Source organism: Lissotriton helveticus, chromosome 8 (assembly GCF_964261635.1).
Source record: "Lissotriton helveticus chromosome 8, aLisHel1.1, whole genome shotgun sequence".
Classification (NCBI taxonomy): domain Eukaryota; kingdom Metazoa; phylum Chordata; class Amphibia; order Caudata; family Salamandridae; genus Lissotriton; species Lissotriton helveticus.
Genome location: NC_136069.1, coordinates 944,692,394 through 944,709,220, shown reverse-complemented (window position 1 = coordinate 944,709,220; position 16,827 = coordinate 944,692,394). Strand labels below are relative to the sequence as shown.

The following is a 16,827-nucleotide window of genomic DNA, read 5'->3' as shown; positions in this document are numbered from 1 at the left end:
TGTATGGCTAGCAGGTCTATTTTTTTCGGGATGGCCCATCTCCATATCTCCTGTGCTAGGTTCGATAGCAGGGCTGATTGTGTTCCTCCCTGTTTGTTGATGTAGAACATCGTTGTCGTGTTGTCTGTCTGGATCAACACTCTCTGGTTGTACAGTTTTGTCTGGAATGCCTTCAGGGCGAGGAACACTGTCTTTAGTTCCAGGTAGTTGATGTGTTTGACCGCATCCACTGGAGTCCACAGACCCCTCACACTGAGCTTGCTCATGTGCGCTCCCCATCCTTTCTGGGATAAGTCTGTGGTGATGGTCACCGTTGCGGTCGGTGGTGTCAAAGGCTTCCCTTCCGTTATGTTCTCCTTGTTCCACCACAACATCTCCTCCTGCACTGCGTGTGTTTCAACCACTAGATCTTCCCAACTTCCTGTAGCTTGTGACCATTTTTGTTGCAGCCATTCCTGGAATGGTCTCATGTGGAGGCGTACATTTGGGACCAGATGTATGCAGGAGGCCATCATACCCATGATCTTGCTCACTGTCCTCAGTGTCAGAGCTCGCCCCTTCTGGTAGAGGCGCATCTCCTTCAGCAGGGCCATTGTTCTCTTGTCGCTGGGGAACATCCTGCCCTGTATGGTGTTGATCTCTGCTCCTAGGAAGATTTTTACTTGTTCTGGTTCCATTGAGGATTTCCCCCAGTGAATGGAGAATCCCAGGTCCGCCAGTGTACTTGTCACACGCTGTGTGTGTTCTTTGCATGTCCTGTGTGAACTTGCCTTTATTAGCCAGTCGTCCAGTTAAAGGTATACATGTATCCCCTCCCCCTTTAGGTGCGCTGCCACTGCTGCGAGGCACTTTATGAAGACCCTTGGTGCGGATTTTAGTCCGAACACTAGGGCTGTGAACTGGTAGTGATCTTTGTTGATGGTAAATCTCAATAGATGCTTGTGCTGCCTGTTCATTGGGATGTGCAGGAAGGCATCTTTGAGGTCTATGGTGGCCATGAAGTCTCCGTCTCTTATCTGAGGGATGACCTCTTGTAGGGACGTCACCTTGAACTTTTGTGTCTTTATGTACTTGTTTAGGAACCTTAGGTCCAGGATGGGTCTCAGTGTTTCGTCCACCTTTGGTACCAGGAAGTAGGTAGAGTACATTCCCTTGTTCCTTTCTCTGTATGGTACTGGTTCAATGGCCTCCTTTTGGAGGAGTTCCTTCGCTTCCTTTTGAAGTAGCTCTAGCTCCTTTCCTGACAGCGCCCTTCTTTTTGGTTTCCTGTTTGGCTGTGTCTTTTCCAGTTCTATGCAGTATCCGAACTGCATGATGTTGAGTATCCATTTGTCTATGGTTATCTTCTTCCACTCCCGGAAGAAATGACTTAGCCTGCCTCCTACTGGTGTTACATGCTTGTTGATGTCCTGGCAGTGTAACCCTGTGTTGGTCTTGTGCTCTACCCTGGCAGGAGTTTTGTGGGTGGGCACGTATTGCGTGACGGAGTTACTTAGAGGTGGGTTGTTAGCCCCCTCTTTTATTTTGTCCACGTCCGTTCGCCCTCCCGCAAAAGGACTGGCCCCTTTGCTGGTAGTGCCAGGTTTGTTTTTGATGTCCCTGTTGTGTTTGGCTCTCTCCCTGGTGGAACTGCTGGAAGGTCTGGTGTGATGTTCCTGACTGGTTTCCCCCTCCTCCATTCGGTCTCCGCGACGGAGTACCCCTTTTCGCCCCCATGGACCTTGCAGTTTCGTTTTCTTTTTTGAGCTGGGTGAGTTTTTCATCCACCGGAGCCCCAAACAGTGTCTCCCCATTGATCGGGGTGTTCCGAACGTTGTGCTGCACCTCTGGTTTGAAGCCTGAGATCCTGAGCCAGGCCTGCCTTCTCTCCGTGATTCCCAACATCATCAGCCTTTTGGACGTGTCAGCTCCGTTCAGTGCTGTTTTGAGGCAAGAGTTTGCCACATTTTTCCCCTCTTCCACAAGGTGTGAAGCTCTTTGTTGGTACTCGTCTGGGAGGTGCTTGAGCAGCTGTCCGATCTCGTCCAGAATTTGGTACTGGTGCCTGTTCAGCAGTGTGTTAGAGTTTGCCATGCTCCAGTGCATGGCTGCATTTCTTTCTATCTTCCTCCCTGTTAGGTCCATCCTACTGCTTTCCTTGTCTGGTGGTGGCCCTGATGTTGTTGGTACATTTGCCCTCTTCCTGGCGGTTGCTGTAATAATGGAGCCCGCCGTAACTGATCCTCGGATGTAGGGAGGGTCCTTAGAGAAGTGTTTATACTTCTTCTCCGTCCTCTGCGTCACTGACCTGCATGTTGCCGGTTCATTAACCGCCTCTTTCCCCTGGGCCATGACGCTCTCCAGCATGGGGAGGTACTGGCTCCTAGTTTGTGTCCGGGTTTTTTGAGTTGGTGGCCTGGACCACCAGTCTCTTAGGGGTGGGATGCTAGAAGAAGAAGGCTTGATCCACGTGTACGAAGCAATGGCAGCGGGAGATAGTCCTGTTTTTAGGAGTGCCAGTGCAGGGCTAGCCCCAGGCCCGAGCAAAATATCAGTTAGGGCATCATCAAAGGGGAGTATGGTTTCTGAAGGGGATACACTTAGACTGAAACACCAATGTCAAAACATTGGTTATGACCTCAACCATGGGCAGCTGAAGGTCCAGGACTTCAGCAGCCCTCTGGACTACCATTGCAAAAGTAGCCCCCCCTCCTCTGTAGCCACTGTGGGAAGATATAGGAGGTCAGTGTCTGGTGAGGTGTCCAGACCACTGGCATGAGCCTGGTCCTCATACAAGCTGTTGTCAGCCATGGACTCTGTTAGGGGGTCAGAATAGCCATAGGTATCCTCAGATCCCCTCCATTCGAGTTCCTTAAGGTTCCCTTCTGTGAAAGAGGGCTCCATCTCCAATTGAGGCTGTGTGGGCCTGGTTGGCACAGGAATTTACGTCTTGCAATGCCAGTCTGGCTCTCCATTGGAGTCGGAAATCACAATGGGACTGAAGTTGCCAGGAACAGCGCCACTGGAACAGTCCCCTTCGGAGGTCAAGGCAGGGGCCAATCCTGATCCACCAACATATCCTGTGAGCCAAACTGACAGAGAGCGGACCCACTGGCAGAGCCCCAGTCGGAGTCCCTCCAGAACCCATGGGGCCTAAAGGCACTCCAAAAGGGGTTGTCCACCCAAATTGATGCTTATGGCCTCATATTATTCTTGAATTAGGATGGGGGTCACTCCTGCTCCCGGAAAGTCAGGAAGCACAAGGCAGACCCAGCTTGAGGCACAGTATCTACGGGGCCAACCTGGGAGTGGGGCTTGAATTTGTGGCATTGTTCCGGACCATCATCTGGTGAATAGGATTGACGCAGAGAAGTCGAAGAGCTCTTTGTCCTCTTCTTGTGGGACTTACCTGACGAAGTCAGGGATTGTGAAGATCACCGGGGTAAGTGACTGCGAGAGTGGTCCCAGAACCTCTGTCACGATTGTGACCTGGAACCGTGCAGAGTCAAATGGTGAGAGGCCAAAAGCTTCATGGTCTGCTCCCAAATGGTCTTCAAATTCATGGTCCTGCAATTTGTGCAGGCTGTAGACTCTTGGTCCCATTTCAGGCACCACAGACAGACCAAGTGGGGCTGTCTTAAGCTTGAAACCAGCCAGTTTCTTCGGGGACATAGTTAAAAAAAAAACAGGTGGAAAAAGGCACACTGGTCGAATTTGACAAAATGGTCAAACAAGTTCCATCAAAAACTGACTGACAGGCGCTCGATCCGTATTCGTGCTGATGGCACGGAAAATAAAGAATTGCATTCAGCACACTGGGGAGGCGCCTATATAAGCACATCGCACTTCATTTCCGACGTGGACCACACCAACAAAGCCCCACAGCACCAAACAAAGCCACCTGTCAGCGCACAAGAAGACTGCTCAAAAATATTCTGGATCTAGTCTGACACCAGGGGTATATTCTAAGGTAAGGAATCTGTTGCTAGAAGTCTCCATCAGATACCTTGCTACTCTTGTAACTACACCAAACTAATACTAATTGGATGCCGCATAGTTATACAAATGTAAACATAGTTTTAAACAAGCATTGGCATAGCTAATAGGTCTCACATGTGGGACCTTATAAGTGTTTAGCCATGCAACACTTGATGTTGTTGTACCAATGATATTGTACTGGATTACTAAACACTTATAAGGTCCCAAAGACGAGACCTATTGGCTATGCCAATACTTGTTTTTTTATTAAAGGACAAGCAGAGAGAGAGAGATGGGTGTGGAGAGAGAGAGAGGTGTGTAGAGAGAGGTGTGTAGAGAGAGGTGTGTAGAGAGAGAGGGGCATAGAGAGAGGAGGGTACAGAGAGGAGGGTACAGAGAGGAGGGTACAGAGAGGAGGGTACAGAGAGGAGGGTACAGAGAGGAGGGTACAGAGAGGAGGGTACAGAGAGGAGGGTACAGAGAGGTGGGTACAGAGAGGTGGGTACAGAGAGGTGGGTACAGAGAGGTGGGTAGAGAGAGGTGCGTAGAGAGAGGTGCGTAGAGAGAGGTGCGTAGAGAGAGGTGCGTAGAGAGAGGAGGGTAGAGAGAGAGGGGTAGAGAGGTAGGAAGAGGTAGAGAGAGGTAGAGAGATAGAGGAGTAGAGAGGTAGAGAGAGAAGTAGAGAGATGTAGAGAGAGAGGTAGAGCAAGGTAGAGAGAGGTGTAGAGACGTAGAGAGGTGTAGAGAGAGCTAGAGAGAGCTAGAGAAGTAGAAAGAGCTAGAGAAGCAGAGAGACCTAGAGAAGCAGAGAGAGCTAGAGAGAGGTAGAGAGCAAGAGAGGCAGAGAGAGGTAGAGAGGTGTGTAGAGAGAGGGGTAGAGACCGGTGAGACCTAGCCGACTTAAAGCCCTGGTTGCGACATCAAAAGCAGACTGGGACTGCTTCCGGCTACCTATGTTGGATCGACTTCCGGGACAGGTAACAGAACTAATGGATGCTCTACTCATTCGGGAATATATTACTGGCCTTCAACTGCTGCTTGAGTCAAGAATTTGAGGTTGAATCCCGTGCCAGGGCGCTTTGAGGTGCTCTGACGTGTATTGGTAAACATAGGCGGAAGTTTGGGTCGGGGTACCGATTGGACGGTATTATTTTCCTGAACTTAGAAGGCGATGTAAATCTCCACTTGTATTTGTGCAACTAGACTATTTCAGAGTTTCAGCCAGGGGCTTCAGTATGGAAATGTCAAAAGTTCCAGTCGCTGCACTATGGGCATCTACGAATCAATGTGTTTTACACCAAGCTAGTAAAACAGATATTTTAATATATGTGTTGCACGCCAATCAATAGTACACAAATATGAATTCCAGTCAGCTGCTAACTCAGAGACTCAAGATTGGCGCCTCCTTCCAGCTGCAGTTTTGAACTGTCTCAGTGTTGGAAAAATGGGAGGGACGGGGGAAAGTGAGGGGGCAGGAGTTAAGAGAGCTGGTAGAGAAAAACTAGGAAGGACGGAATAGAGCGCCCGAGGCCGTGACTGTGGCGGTAGGTAAACTAAAGTTTATTTAAAGTGGGGGAAGTGTGCCTGAAGAAAGTAACAAAAAAAAAACAGCAGAAAAGGCAATGCATTGGGTAGAAAGAGTTAAGGCATGCAACGGCCAAGAAAAATAGCGAGAGAGGGGGAGAGAGCGAAAGGGAGAGAGAGAACGCAAGAGGAGAGACAGAGAGAGAGCGAGAGAGAGAGAGCGAGAAAGAGACCGGGAGTGAGACACGAATCCAAGTTCTGCTTTTACTTCCTGGGAGCGCGAGTGAGAAAGAGAAAGGGGGAGCAGGAGGTGAGTTCGGGAGTGGTGCGCGTGTAGTTTGCTCTTTTTGGAAGCACAAACTCGTGCTCGTGGCATGCCCCTGTACACACCCGCAAGGTGTATGCCGGCACAAGCACGAGTATGTGCTTCGAAAAAGAGCTGAACGATGGCTAAAGGTCTCCTTTGCGAGGCATGCGTGCTGCGTAGGCGAGACCTAAAAATCAGGGAAGTGCACCAGAATGAGAAGCAAGGGTTGACGTTTCCCTGTCTGTGTTTGGGAGGTGAGGAGGAGGGCGAGCTGGAATGGGTTAATGTGTAGGATTGTCAGTGCAGTAGTGACAGTAGAGCACCATTGGTTTTTTAGGTCGAACAGAGTCTGCTCGAGACCTATTGCTGCCCTTATCTGGGAATGTAGACACGAGTGTGCCGCGCGCTTTTCCATTCTCAGTTTTCACCGCGGGAGCGCGCCTCTGAGACGCGCATGCGCAGACGCACGCACACACAGCCCCTGCTTTCGCCTGGCTTGCATGCAAACACGGCGCACACACACACAGCCAGCCCCCACCCCCTGCGCACACACACACACAAATACAGGCACGTACGCATACACCCACCGCAGCCCCCTACCCCCCCTGCACACACACACACACACACCCGCCCCACCCTTACAACTAAGCCCCACTCACCTCATAGCCGCCACTCCTGACTTCTGCAGCCACCGCGGAGGCCCGCGTCACCAATGCTGCTCTCTGGCACTCCGTGGATGTGGGCTTCACGCAGTAGGCGGAAGTCCCGCCCCACAACCGTCTTCACGCTGCTGAACTTCCGGTTGCTAGTTTGTTTGTGTGTAGTTTTGCGGTTCAAATGTTCGACAATACTTAGGCTGGGGACCCCAGCTTCCAGTAATGACCCATGGGGATGAGGGTCCCCAAATCCCAATAATGATTCAGTGGGGGGTTCCCAGAACTCAAAAGTTTGGGAACCGCTGATTTAGGCTGTTTATGCAACAGGAATTAAAACTACAAGTCGCCTAGTGAGTGACGTCCCTAGCACGCGCCGTGACGCATATTTTCGCGCGCCAGGCTGCGTCACAGCTGAGTGCCTTGGAGAGCTACACGTGGGTCACAGTCGCCGCCGACTTCCGGTACGAGGGTGCAGTGATCTAGGTGAAGATGGCTGAACACCCCGAGGGAGTGGAGACTCCCCTCCGCAGGAGCCGGCGCCTGGGCGGCCGAGGCCCGCAGGGCGTCACTGTGGACGCCAACACCAGCTCTCTGGCAGAGAAAGCAGCGCTCGGGGATGTGGGAGACGGAGACCAGAGTGTTGGAAATCGGAGCGAGGGCACTCTGGCGGCTGTGGAGGAAGAGCTGGAAACCCAGCGCGGAGGTGATGCGAGCGGCCCCACGGAGGAGCCTCCCCTTATATCCGAGACTCCCATGTCAGCGGGAGGGGCGCTCAGAAACGAGGAAGGCGGACACTTGGACGGCGAGCAGAGGAAGCCGCAGAAGGCGGCCCCGGTCCCCTGTAAGAGGCTGCTGCTTGAGGTGAAAGTGCCCCAGAATCCGGCCAACACCCCTTCTCACAAGGTGGATGCCACAGTCCCCAAGGGGAAGCCCAAATCCGGGAGGGTCTGGAAAGATCCAAAGAAAAGGTAACCCCACGGCCTGGCTGACCATCCAGTAATTGGCGTATCATGCGGATTTTTGTGTTGTGGACACCAACATCCGCATGTTGTTTACTAGAAACCCATAATGGGTGCAATTTATCGCACTGATGATTAATAACGAATCCTGTGGTGTTGTATACCAGATGCAGTAAAGAGCACCTGCACTTGTTAATTGGGCCCTACGTGATATAACCCGTTCCTTAATTAATTTTACACCATTGCGGCTTCCGTGCAAGTGTGACTTTTAATGCATTGTGTGTGAAGCATAGCATTTGTGTAACATTCAGGGAGTGATTCAGAGGGGGCGACAACACCTTTTCCGTGTCTAATAATAGGTTGGCTTTCCCACAGCTTGTTTCTTCGGGAGGCCCTGCCACCACTTGAGAAAGCTCATCTGTCCTGATGTGCGTTCTTCACGCACTCTGTTTCCTCCCATTGCCCTGGGATATTTCTAAGGGAGTACACCGTTGAAGGTCTGAAGTGAATTTGACTCGTACAACTTTACCGCAGGTCCTCTACTTTTACACCTACTTCACGCACTTTCTTTAATATTCTTCCTAGGGCCAGTTCAAAGGATCCACCGAGCATTCCTGTAAATTCTTGCTACAGAAGGTGTATGTTGTGTTGGGAACACTAAACGAGGAAGCTCAAACTGCATTAGAAGGAATATTTGATGAGAGGGAGCGGTCTTGGATAAAAGAGAAAAAGAATAATGAAATGCTTCCCCCGTTTCAGAAACTGCACGCTGCTGTGTATCAGGCGCGAAACGTTTCCCCCTTGTTGCATGCTGGTACTTGTGGTCTTGCTTTTAGAATAGATACTGGACACGGCACAAAGCAGTGTTTCTATTGTGTGCTCTCTGGGATTTGAATACACTTTCAAAGGGAAATGCAAAATCGCAATTCCCGAAACTCCGAGTACAGTACTTGTGACTACAAGCCGAGCTTGGCTAAACATGGCAATTATTTATGGTGTTTATTGACTGCGAGTCTGGTCCCGAGGGGCAACACAGTGCTGCCCCTGCCAAAGGCGGTAGGTGTCCTGTGAGCGGGCTTACAGTGCGCACGCAGAGGTGTCTCTATGCCATCTGATAACCTTTAAATACCAGGGTGAAGCGGGCATACGTGAGAGCCGTTGAGGGGAGCGAGTCACACCCATCCAGGGCTGAAGGAACTAAGACAGTAAGCAGATTGGCCCTTCTTACATTTATTTGAGAAAGCTCATCTGTCCTGATGTGCGTTCTTCACGCACTCTGTTTCCTCCCATTGCCCTGGGATATTTCTAAGGGAGTACACCGTTGAAGGTCTGAAGTGAATTTGACTCGTACAACTTTACCGCAGGTCCTCTACTTTTACACCTACTTCACGCACTTTCTTTAATATTCTTCCTAGGGCCAGTTCAAAGGATCCACCGAGCATTCCTGTAAATTCTTGCTACAGAAGGTGTATGTTGTGTTGGGAACACTAAACGAGGAAGCTCAAACTGCATTAGAAGGAATATTTGATGAGAGGGAGCGGTCTTGGATAAAAGAGAAAAAGAATAATGAAATGCTTCCCCCGTTTCAGAAACTGCACGCTGCTGTGTATCAGGCGCGAAACGTTTCCCCCTTGTTGCATGCTGGTACTTGTGGTCTTGCTTTTAGAATAGATACTGGACACGGCACAAAGCAGTGTTTCTATTGTGTGCTCTCTGGGATTTGAATACACTTTCAAAGGGAAATGCAAAATCGCAATTCCCGAAACTCCGAGTACAGTACTTGTGACTACAAGCCGAGCTTGGCTAAACATGGCAATTATTTATGGTGTTTATTGACTGCGAGTCTGGTCCCGAGGGGCAACACAGTGCTGCCCCTGCCAAAGGCGGTAGGTGTCCTGTGAGCGGGCTTACAGTGCGCACGCAGAGGTGTCTCTATGCCATCTGATAACCTTTAAATACCAGGGTGAAGCGGGCATACGTGAGAGCCGTTGAGGGGAGCGAGTCACACCCATCCAGGGCTGAAGGAACTAAGACAGTAAGCAGATTGGCCCTTCTTACATTTATTTTAATTTTAAAGTTTTATTTAGCACAGATCACCTCATTGTCGCCACCAGAGCACTTTACCTAGAGGCATACACTGAATAAGTTTAAAAAACAACGTATGCAAGTAAACAACAAGGAAGACATTGTAGTGTATTGTATTGTATGGTTATTTATATACGATCTACATACCCCTTGCGAGGCATGAAGTGCTTTCAGACAGTGCTTTAAATGGGTAGGTGCTGTCAGGTACCAAGTGCCGGCACTTCCCAGCAGGACTGCAATACATTTAATGGGAGCATACCTGCCAACTCACACGAAAGTTATAACTATTGGCATTGTAAATGACAAAGCTATTAAATTCGCTATTTTCAAAAACAAAACATAAATAAAAAAATTGTCATTTACAATACCAATAGCTCAAACTTTCCTAATGCGAGATCTATTGCATTGCAAATGCTTGTTTTTTTTTGCACTACCTTGCTCTTCTCAGTTATGTGCCAGTTTCTGCATGGAACTGCAAAAGTGAAGCTGCTTCAAGCAAATAACCACTGCGGGAACTAACACCTTCTCCTGGCATCACATTATCCCATGTCTACTCCACAATTAGGTAATGGGCAGAAGCCAAAACACAGCGGTGCACTACTAGCTAGAGGGACAGCTTTAATATATCGCCTAGTCCCCAATGGACAAGAGACTACCCCGTCACCTCTCTATCTAACATACTTGAAAGTATTCAGACACTGGGCCACTAAGCGCCAAGTGGTGAGCACTAGAGAGGGTACCCTGAGGATACAACCCACACTTCATGGACTCCCCGAGTATGTATTATGCATCTGTAAAATTTGATCTGTAATTCTTGTTCATATGTAATGTAATAAGACAGAAACTACTCTGAAACCACTAAGTCATTGTGGAAGCAAGAGACCAAAAATAAATTGCTGCCTCCTAACAAGAACATCGAAATCACCACATACTCAAATAACATTTTCTACTTATAACAATAACAAACTAACATTGCGTATAACTGAGAATGAAATTCCATGCAATTTGGTTTCAAATAAACAGAACAATGTTTTAATAAATGTGATCAAGTTCTCACCTGCTGCAGCATAGTAGGCACTAGGCTGATGAGGCTGCAGCTCCAGCCCAGCTTCATCGTCTTCCATGGCCCTTGATTTTCATTGGTTAAAGTTCCTGATAAAAAAAGTCAAGCAGTTTAAATGGAGGAAGAAAAGGTTTAACTTTGTAATGATGTTTGAAAGCATGCATTTAGTATCAGTAGCTAGAAACTAGTGATATTATGAGTAAAATACAAACGCAGGTAAAATTCTGGACTTGGAGTTCATACTCCTCTTTTGTGACAGACACAAATAGTTAGAGCTTCTAGTTTTCAGTTCAACAGATTTTAACTGATAAAACACTACCAAAGGGAATAGTTGTTTATCAGTAAAAACCACATCGGATGTTGATGCACTTCAGCTGCTATGACACCTTCTAGTAACAAAACTGCAGATTTACAGGCTCTGCATCTAAGCAGTTTTCTGTGATGAATGCTCCCACCATTACCCTCTTGGGTCATAGCCACTTAAGATGATCTTCGGACAGTCTGCAAGGTTCCTGGACTCAATGGATCTATATCCACATTCACGTTTGGAGCACAGCTCACCTCATATGGGTTCAACTCAGTGTACACTGTACATTGCAGGTTCACAATTGAACTATGAGTAGGGTCTCAGTCAAGGGAAAGAAGCACCGCCATGATATCCTCCTTCAATGAGAGTGGGTTGGAGCTTTCCTTTTTGAAACACAGATATATGAATTGTAAAAATAAAGATCACAGTGTCTCTAGAATTAATTTCCACTCTTAAAGAGCTGTACCTAACCGTCCTGCTCTCAGAACTACATGGCTATGCTCGACTAGCATACCTATAGAGAAGTTGCATCCCCTCATAAAGAAGGACAATAACCATATTGTGAACATCTTTAGTCAATCAATCAATCAATCGATTTACTTATAAACCACACTACTTACCCATGAGGGTCTCAAGGCGCTGAGGGGGATGGGACGTGGGGGGGGGGAGGGGGGGGGGGGGGTCCGCTACTGCTCGAAGAGCCAGGTTTTGAGGAGTTTTCTGAAGATGAGCAGGTCTTGGGTCTGCCGTAGGTGGGTAGGGAGGGTGTTCCGGGTTTTGGCAGCGAGGAAGGAGAAGGATCTGCCGCCGGAGGTCGTTCGTTGGATGCAGGCGACAGTGGCGAGGGCGAGGCGGGTGTGTAGAAGCTGAGCTGAGTGTGCTGTTGAGGTAGGCTGGTCCGGTGTTGTGGAGTGCTTTGTGTGCGTGGGTAAGTAGCTTGAAGGTGATTCTCTTGTCGACTGTAAGCCAGTGTAGATCTCTCGGGTAGGGGGTGATGTGGCTGCGGCGAGGGACATTGAGGATCAGTAGAGCAGAGGCATTTTGGATGCGTTGCAGTCGTCGCAGGTGTTTGGCCGGGATTCCTGCATAGAGTGCGTTGCCGTAGTCCAGCCTGCTGCTGACGAGGGCCTGTGTCACCGTTCTTCTTGTGTCAGTAGGGATCCACTTGTAGATCCTGCAGAGCATGCGGAGTGTGTTGTAGCAGGAGGAGGAGACGGCGCTGACCTGTTTCGACATGAAGGAGGGAGGAGTCGAGGATGATTCCTAGGTTGCGTGCGTGGTCGGTGGGTGTAGGTGCTGTTCCCAGTGCGGTCGGCCACCAGGAGTCGTCCCAGGCTGAGGGGGTGGGACCGAGGATGAGGACCTCTGTCGTGTCCGAGTTCAGCTTCAGTTGGCTGCTCCTCATCCATTCGGCGACGGCCTTCATTCCTTGGTGGAGATTGGTTTTGGCGGTGTGCGGGTCCTTGGTGAGGGAGAGGATGAACTGGGTGTCGGCGTAGGAGAGGATGTTGAGGTTGTGCTGGCGGGCGACATGTGCAAGGAGGGCCATGTAGACGTTGAACAGCGTTGGGCTGAGGGATGAGCCCTGGGGTACGCCGCAAATGATGTAGTGGCTTCGGAACGGAAGGGTGGGAGGTGGACGCTCTGGGTTCTGCCGGAGAGGAAGGATGAGGTCCAGTCCAGAGCCTTCTCCTGGATTCCGTCTTCTTGAAGGCGTGACTTCAGTGTGCGGTGGCAGACAGTGTCGAAGGCGGCTGACAGGTCCAGGAGGATGAGGGCTGATGTTTCGCCGTGGTCTAGTTGGAGCCTGGTGTGGTCTGTGGCGACTATGAGGACTGTCTCGGTGCTGTGGTTCCTTCAGAATCTGGACTGGGAAGGGTCTAGGATGTTGTTGTCAGCTACCAAGATCAGGTCCATAAGTGGCCCATTCACTAGTTTTGCAGAAGCCAAGCTGTCTACACTGCATACATTAACGTATACATTCTACAAGTTAATGTGTAAGTTGCAGACAGGGCTGCTTAGAAACACCCACTGCTCTATGTTTCCAAGTATGTACGGCAGTCAGCACTATGTGAGCAAAAACATCTGCATGCACCCATTTAGAGCCTGTAAACTGAAGAACACCACATTCATGATAAAACCCCAGGACACCAAGTTCAATTTTCAATCTTATTGCCACCATGTCCGAATGAGGTGTGAGCCAAACGCTTGACACAAATCATATGAACAAACTATGGAGATGTATTCAATAGAATCATATTGAGCTGTGCTCATTCTTTCCCCCAAGATGGAAAAGATGGAACAGTGCATATTGCTAGACACAAAGGTAAAGTGTCACGAGCAGCTCATATGCATGCCTGGAAGGAACGTAGTCCCTAGACTGCTTTCAGATAAACAAAGAGCGACATGTTTGGTATAATTCAACGTCTATCAATTCCAACTGGTCCTTGTGCTGGACTTCAAATAAACACAAAATTCCACTTTCATGGCCAACAATATAAAATAAGTTTGTTTTGATGCTGTTAATTGAGCAGGCAAATATGCCAATGAATCCTTCAGCTCATGAAGTTTCATTACTACCTCAGTTGCACAAAAGCAGAGTTTGCAGTGACCAAGGGCTGTATAGCTAACAATCTGCATATCAATTCCTTAACAGTTGTCTCCCCTGTAACCATGTAGAGCAGGAACTCACCTGGATCAGATAGTACTACAACATGTTTTAGACAGTCCTTTCTTGATCGTGAAACAAAGAACATGGAAGAGTGATACTAATTAGCAATAACTAGCCACCCCACAAAATATATATCTTATGTACCTAGTAGAAAATCTTCATCCAGTTGATATTTGTCTAAAGAATAACGCTAATAAATGCTCAACATCAACATTTTCATCTGCTGCAATCAAAATCTTAATGGGTGCAAACATACCGCAATCTATGTGCATTTTGGACATAGTGTGGGGGTAGACTGCTTGAAAGGAGTTTGACTGTTGGGATATGAGACAGGCAGGGAAGGTGACAGAAATAATAGAAAGTTACTTGGAAGAGCAAATTCAAGGAAAACATATAGAGAATAGAAATAGTAGCAGGAAAGAAGTAAGAAAGAATTAATCGTAATGAAAGAGGGGAGGAAGGAATTAAAGCCGATTTTTTATGAGCATGGGAAAAACACCATCCCCATGACTTTTTACAGAGTAAAACGGAGTAAACGCTGACAACCAGGTTTATTAGAATGTTTTAAAACACTGGAAAAACTCCACAAGAATTCACAACAAATAAAAACTGAAAACAGGAAAGCCTACAAATAGTAAAACTATTGGTTCTCAACCAGGAGACAGGGCTTGCAATGCAAATGTTCTGCAAGGGTATCAATTTCAATGCCGGTCCACTTTAGGTTATGGATGCACGATGCGTATGGTTTACAACGCGTCAAATTGCAGCAATGTTTATAATATTAGTTCATGTGCTCCCTCATGGAAATGTCATCTTTTGGCCGGTACTCCAGGCCAAAATATGATGAGGTCTACTATACCTAAAGCACATTCTCATTATGTTTTGCTCCTCATGGGTTTATTAATCAGAAAATGTCAACATGTCAATTAATTCCAACTAAGCTACCGTTTTAAAGATGAAAAATGAATCACTAAATAGAAAAAGTTTCAAAAGAAAGTTGTTTTTACACAGCTCAGTAGCCTACTAATATTGCATCACACTTCTTCAATTTCCATTGCCCTGAAAGCATGTGAAGCAAGAAGTGAATGCAAGTATTGAAAAACGGTAGGCCCACACATATTGAGGCAAAAAGCGGTCGCTGAGACGAAAGTGACCTGCAAGGCACAGAAAACCTGTGCTACCTGCTCCATTCTTGCCAGCCTTTAAATTAGCCATCAAACCCATTTATAGATATAAAATAAACAGAGGATCAAAACAGAAATGCAAACTATGATAAAAAATCTCTTAAAACGTAATGATAGGGGGGCGTGGCCAAGATGGCGGGCTGAGCGGTTGCACCATCCGCGAGCTCCCTTAATCCTGAGCCCTTGAACCGCTAATTTTCGCTGATCTCCCCCCAAATGCCTGGAGATCGACGCCAGGCACGAGAGAGCACGCAGTGACGCTGATTAAGGCTCTGTGCGGTCCTGAGGTCGCGGCTGCGGGGCTCTGGAGTGAGTCCAGAGGCGGAGACGGCTCGGGGAGCCGACCGAGTGCTGAGGCGGCCGGGATCACGGAGCTTTGCCGGGGCCGACTCGACACGGCACGGACCGCCTGGAGGTAACGGTCGGCCCCCGCACGAGCCCCCAGCGAGACCCGGCAGCGGGGGTGCACGCGGTGCCCGGGGCTGAAACCGCTGTGCGAGGGACCGGCGTAGGATCGCTACGCAAGGCCGGGGACCCGGCCTGTTAGTGGGCCTCTGGCTGCACGACTTCCCCCCGACCCATCGATATTCAGCGTCGGGGGTGGGGACATGTAGACGACGATCCGGAGCCCCAGGAGAGCCCTGACACGGCACTGACCGACTGGAGGTGACAGTCGGCCCCCGCAAGAACCCCCGGCGAGATCCAGCAGCGGGGGTGCACGCGGTGCCCGGGGGATGCCAGCGCTGAACAATGGACCGGCGTAGGGTCGCTACGCGAGGCCGAGGACGCAGCCTGTCGGTGGGCCTCTAGCTGCACGACTTCCCCCCCGACCCACCGATACTCGGCGTCGGGGGTGAGGACACCTTGACTAACCCCTCCGGAGCCCCAGGAGAGCCCTGAGCCTAGCATCGAAGCCACCGGAGACAGCAGAAAACATTGCCGACCTGAGAGGGGGCGGCGGGGGCGACACACGAGGCCTGTAGTGGGACCCGTCTCCCGGCGGAGAGGGGATGGCCCTGTCGTGCCCCAGGTGGACTCGGCTGGAGGAGGCCAACTAAGAGAGGAGGAGGAATCGGGCCGACTGTGGACCCTGGAGGTGACTTTGCGCACGAGGTCGGGGCTGAGGCCGGCCGCGGCGGGACTCAAACAATAGAGAGCGCGGCGCCATCCGGACGGCGTGGGGAGCCACGCGGCCAGAACGCAGAGGCCTGTAACGGGCCGACCGCACCACAGACGCACGGCCACACGGTTGCAGGAGACCAGGATCGCCTGAGCCGCTCGGTCCCACCCTGCTTGAGTGCGCCCCTGTTGCGACCCACTCGGGTGGTGGGCCCCGACCATCCCTCCGGTCAAGGACCCGGGCCCCACGGGGCGTCGACCCGCCGGGCAGGCGGTGCCCCCAGAACTGTACCACGCCGCATGGTTCCCACCAGAGCGCTACATCATCTGGCGTGCCTCCACCACTGTCAAGATGGCTGGCAACAGGGGGGTGAAAAAGGGAGACCGGACATTGCCGGAAATGCTGAGTAGGGGTCCCCCATGACAAGATAGAGGTCAGCACTCGCCGGGCCCCTCGGGCAGCTCCCGAGGAGCAGAAGGGGGGGAACCTCCAGTCACCAGATCCTTCCTGGAGTCTCTTTTCAGTTCACTCAGGGACGATTTCCAAGCACTGAAGCAAGAAGTGGCCGGAGAGGTACGGGAGGTGCGGAGAGAGGTCGACACCCTTGGCGAAAGAGTGGCTACTGTAGAGGAAGTCGGACACACTCGAGACGACGAGATAGCGCAGTTACAACAGGAAGTTTTACGACTAAGGGATCAGCAGCTTGACCTCCAGGCACACAATGAGGACCTCGAGAACCAATCTCGGCGCAATAACATCCGGGTCCGAGGAATTCAATCTAAAGAGGAGGGCGAGGACGTCGCTGGATACCTGAGGGACCTGTTTAGGGAGATACTGGGTGAACCGGGGAACTTCCCTATAAGAATTGACAGGGCACACAGAGTGGGCCTACCGCGCCGGGCCTCGGCACCACCCCCCGACATCTTGGCCTTCCTGCCGGACTTCCCTCTGAAGGAACGGATCCTCCGTGAAGCGCGGAAGCAGCAATCCCTGC

At 50.1% G+C, this 16,827-nt stretch overlaps 1 protein-coding gene across 7 annotated transcripts in view; it reads right to left on the bottom strand.

The window, feature by feature from the left end:
* The window catches only part of ZFX (zinc finger protein X-linked), a 640,129-nt gene that overhangs the window by 544,168 nt on the left and 79,134 nt on the right, over positions 1 to 16,827 (bottom strand). For all 7 annotated transcript variants that reach the window (XM_078657795.1, XM_078657790.1, XM_078657796.1 and 4 more), the window contains exon 2: positions 10,546 to 10,640. In XM_078657795.1, the coding sequence (XP_078513921.1) occupies positions 10,546 to 10,612 (67 nt within the window). In that variant the 5' untranslated portion in view covers positions 10,613 to 10,640. The remainder of the gene's footprint in view (positions 1 to 10,545; positions 10,641 to 16,827) is intronic.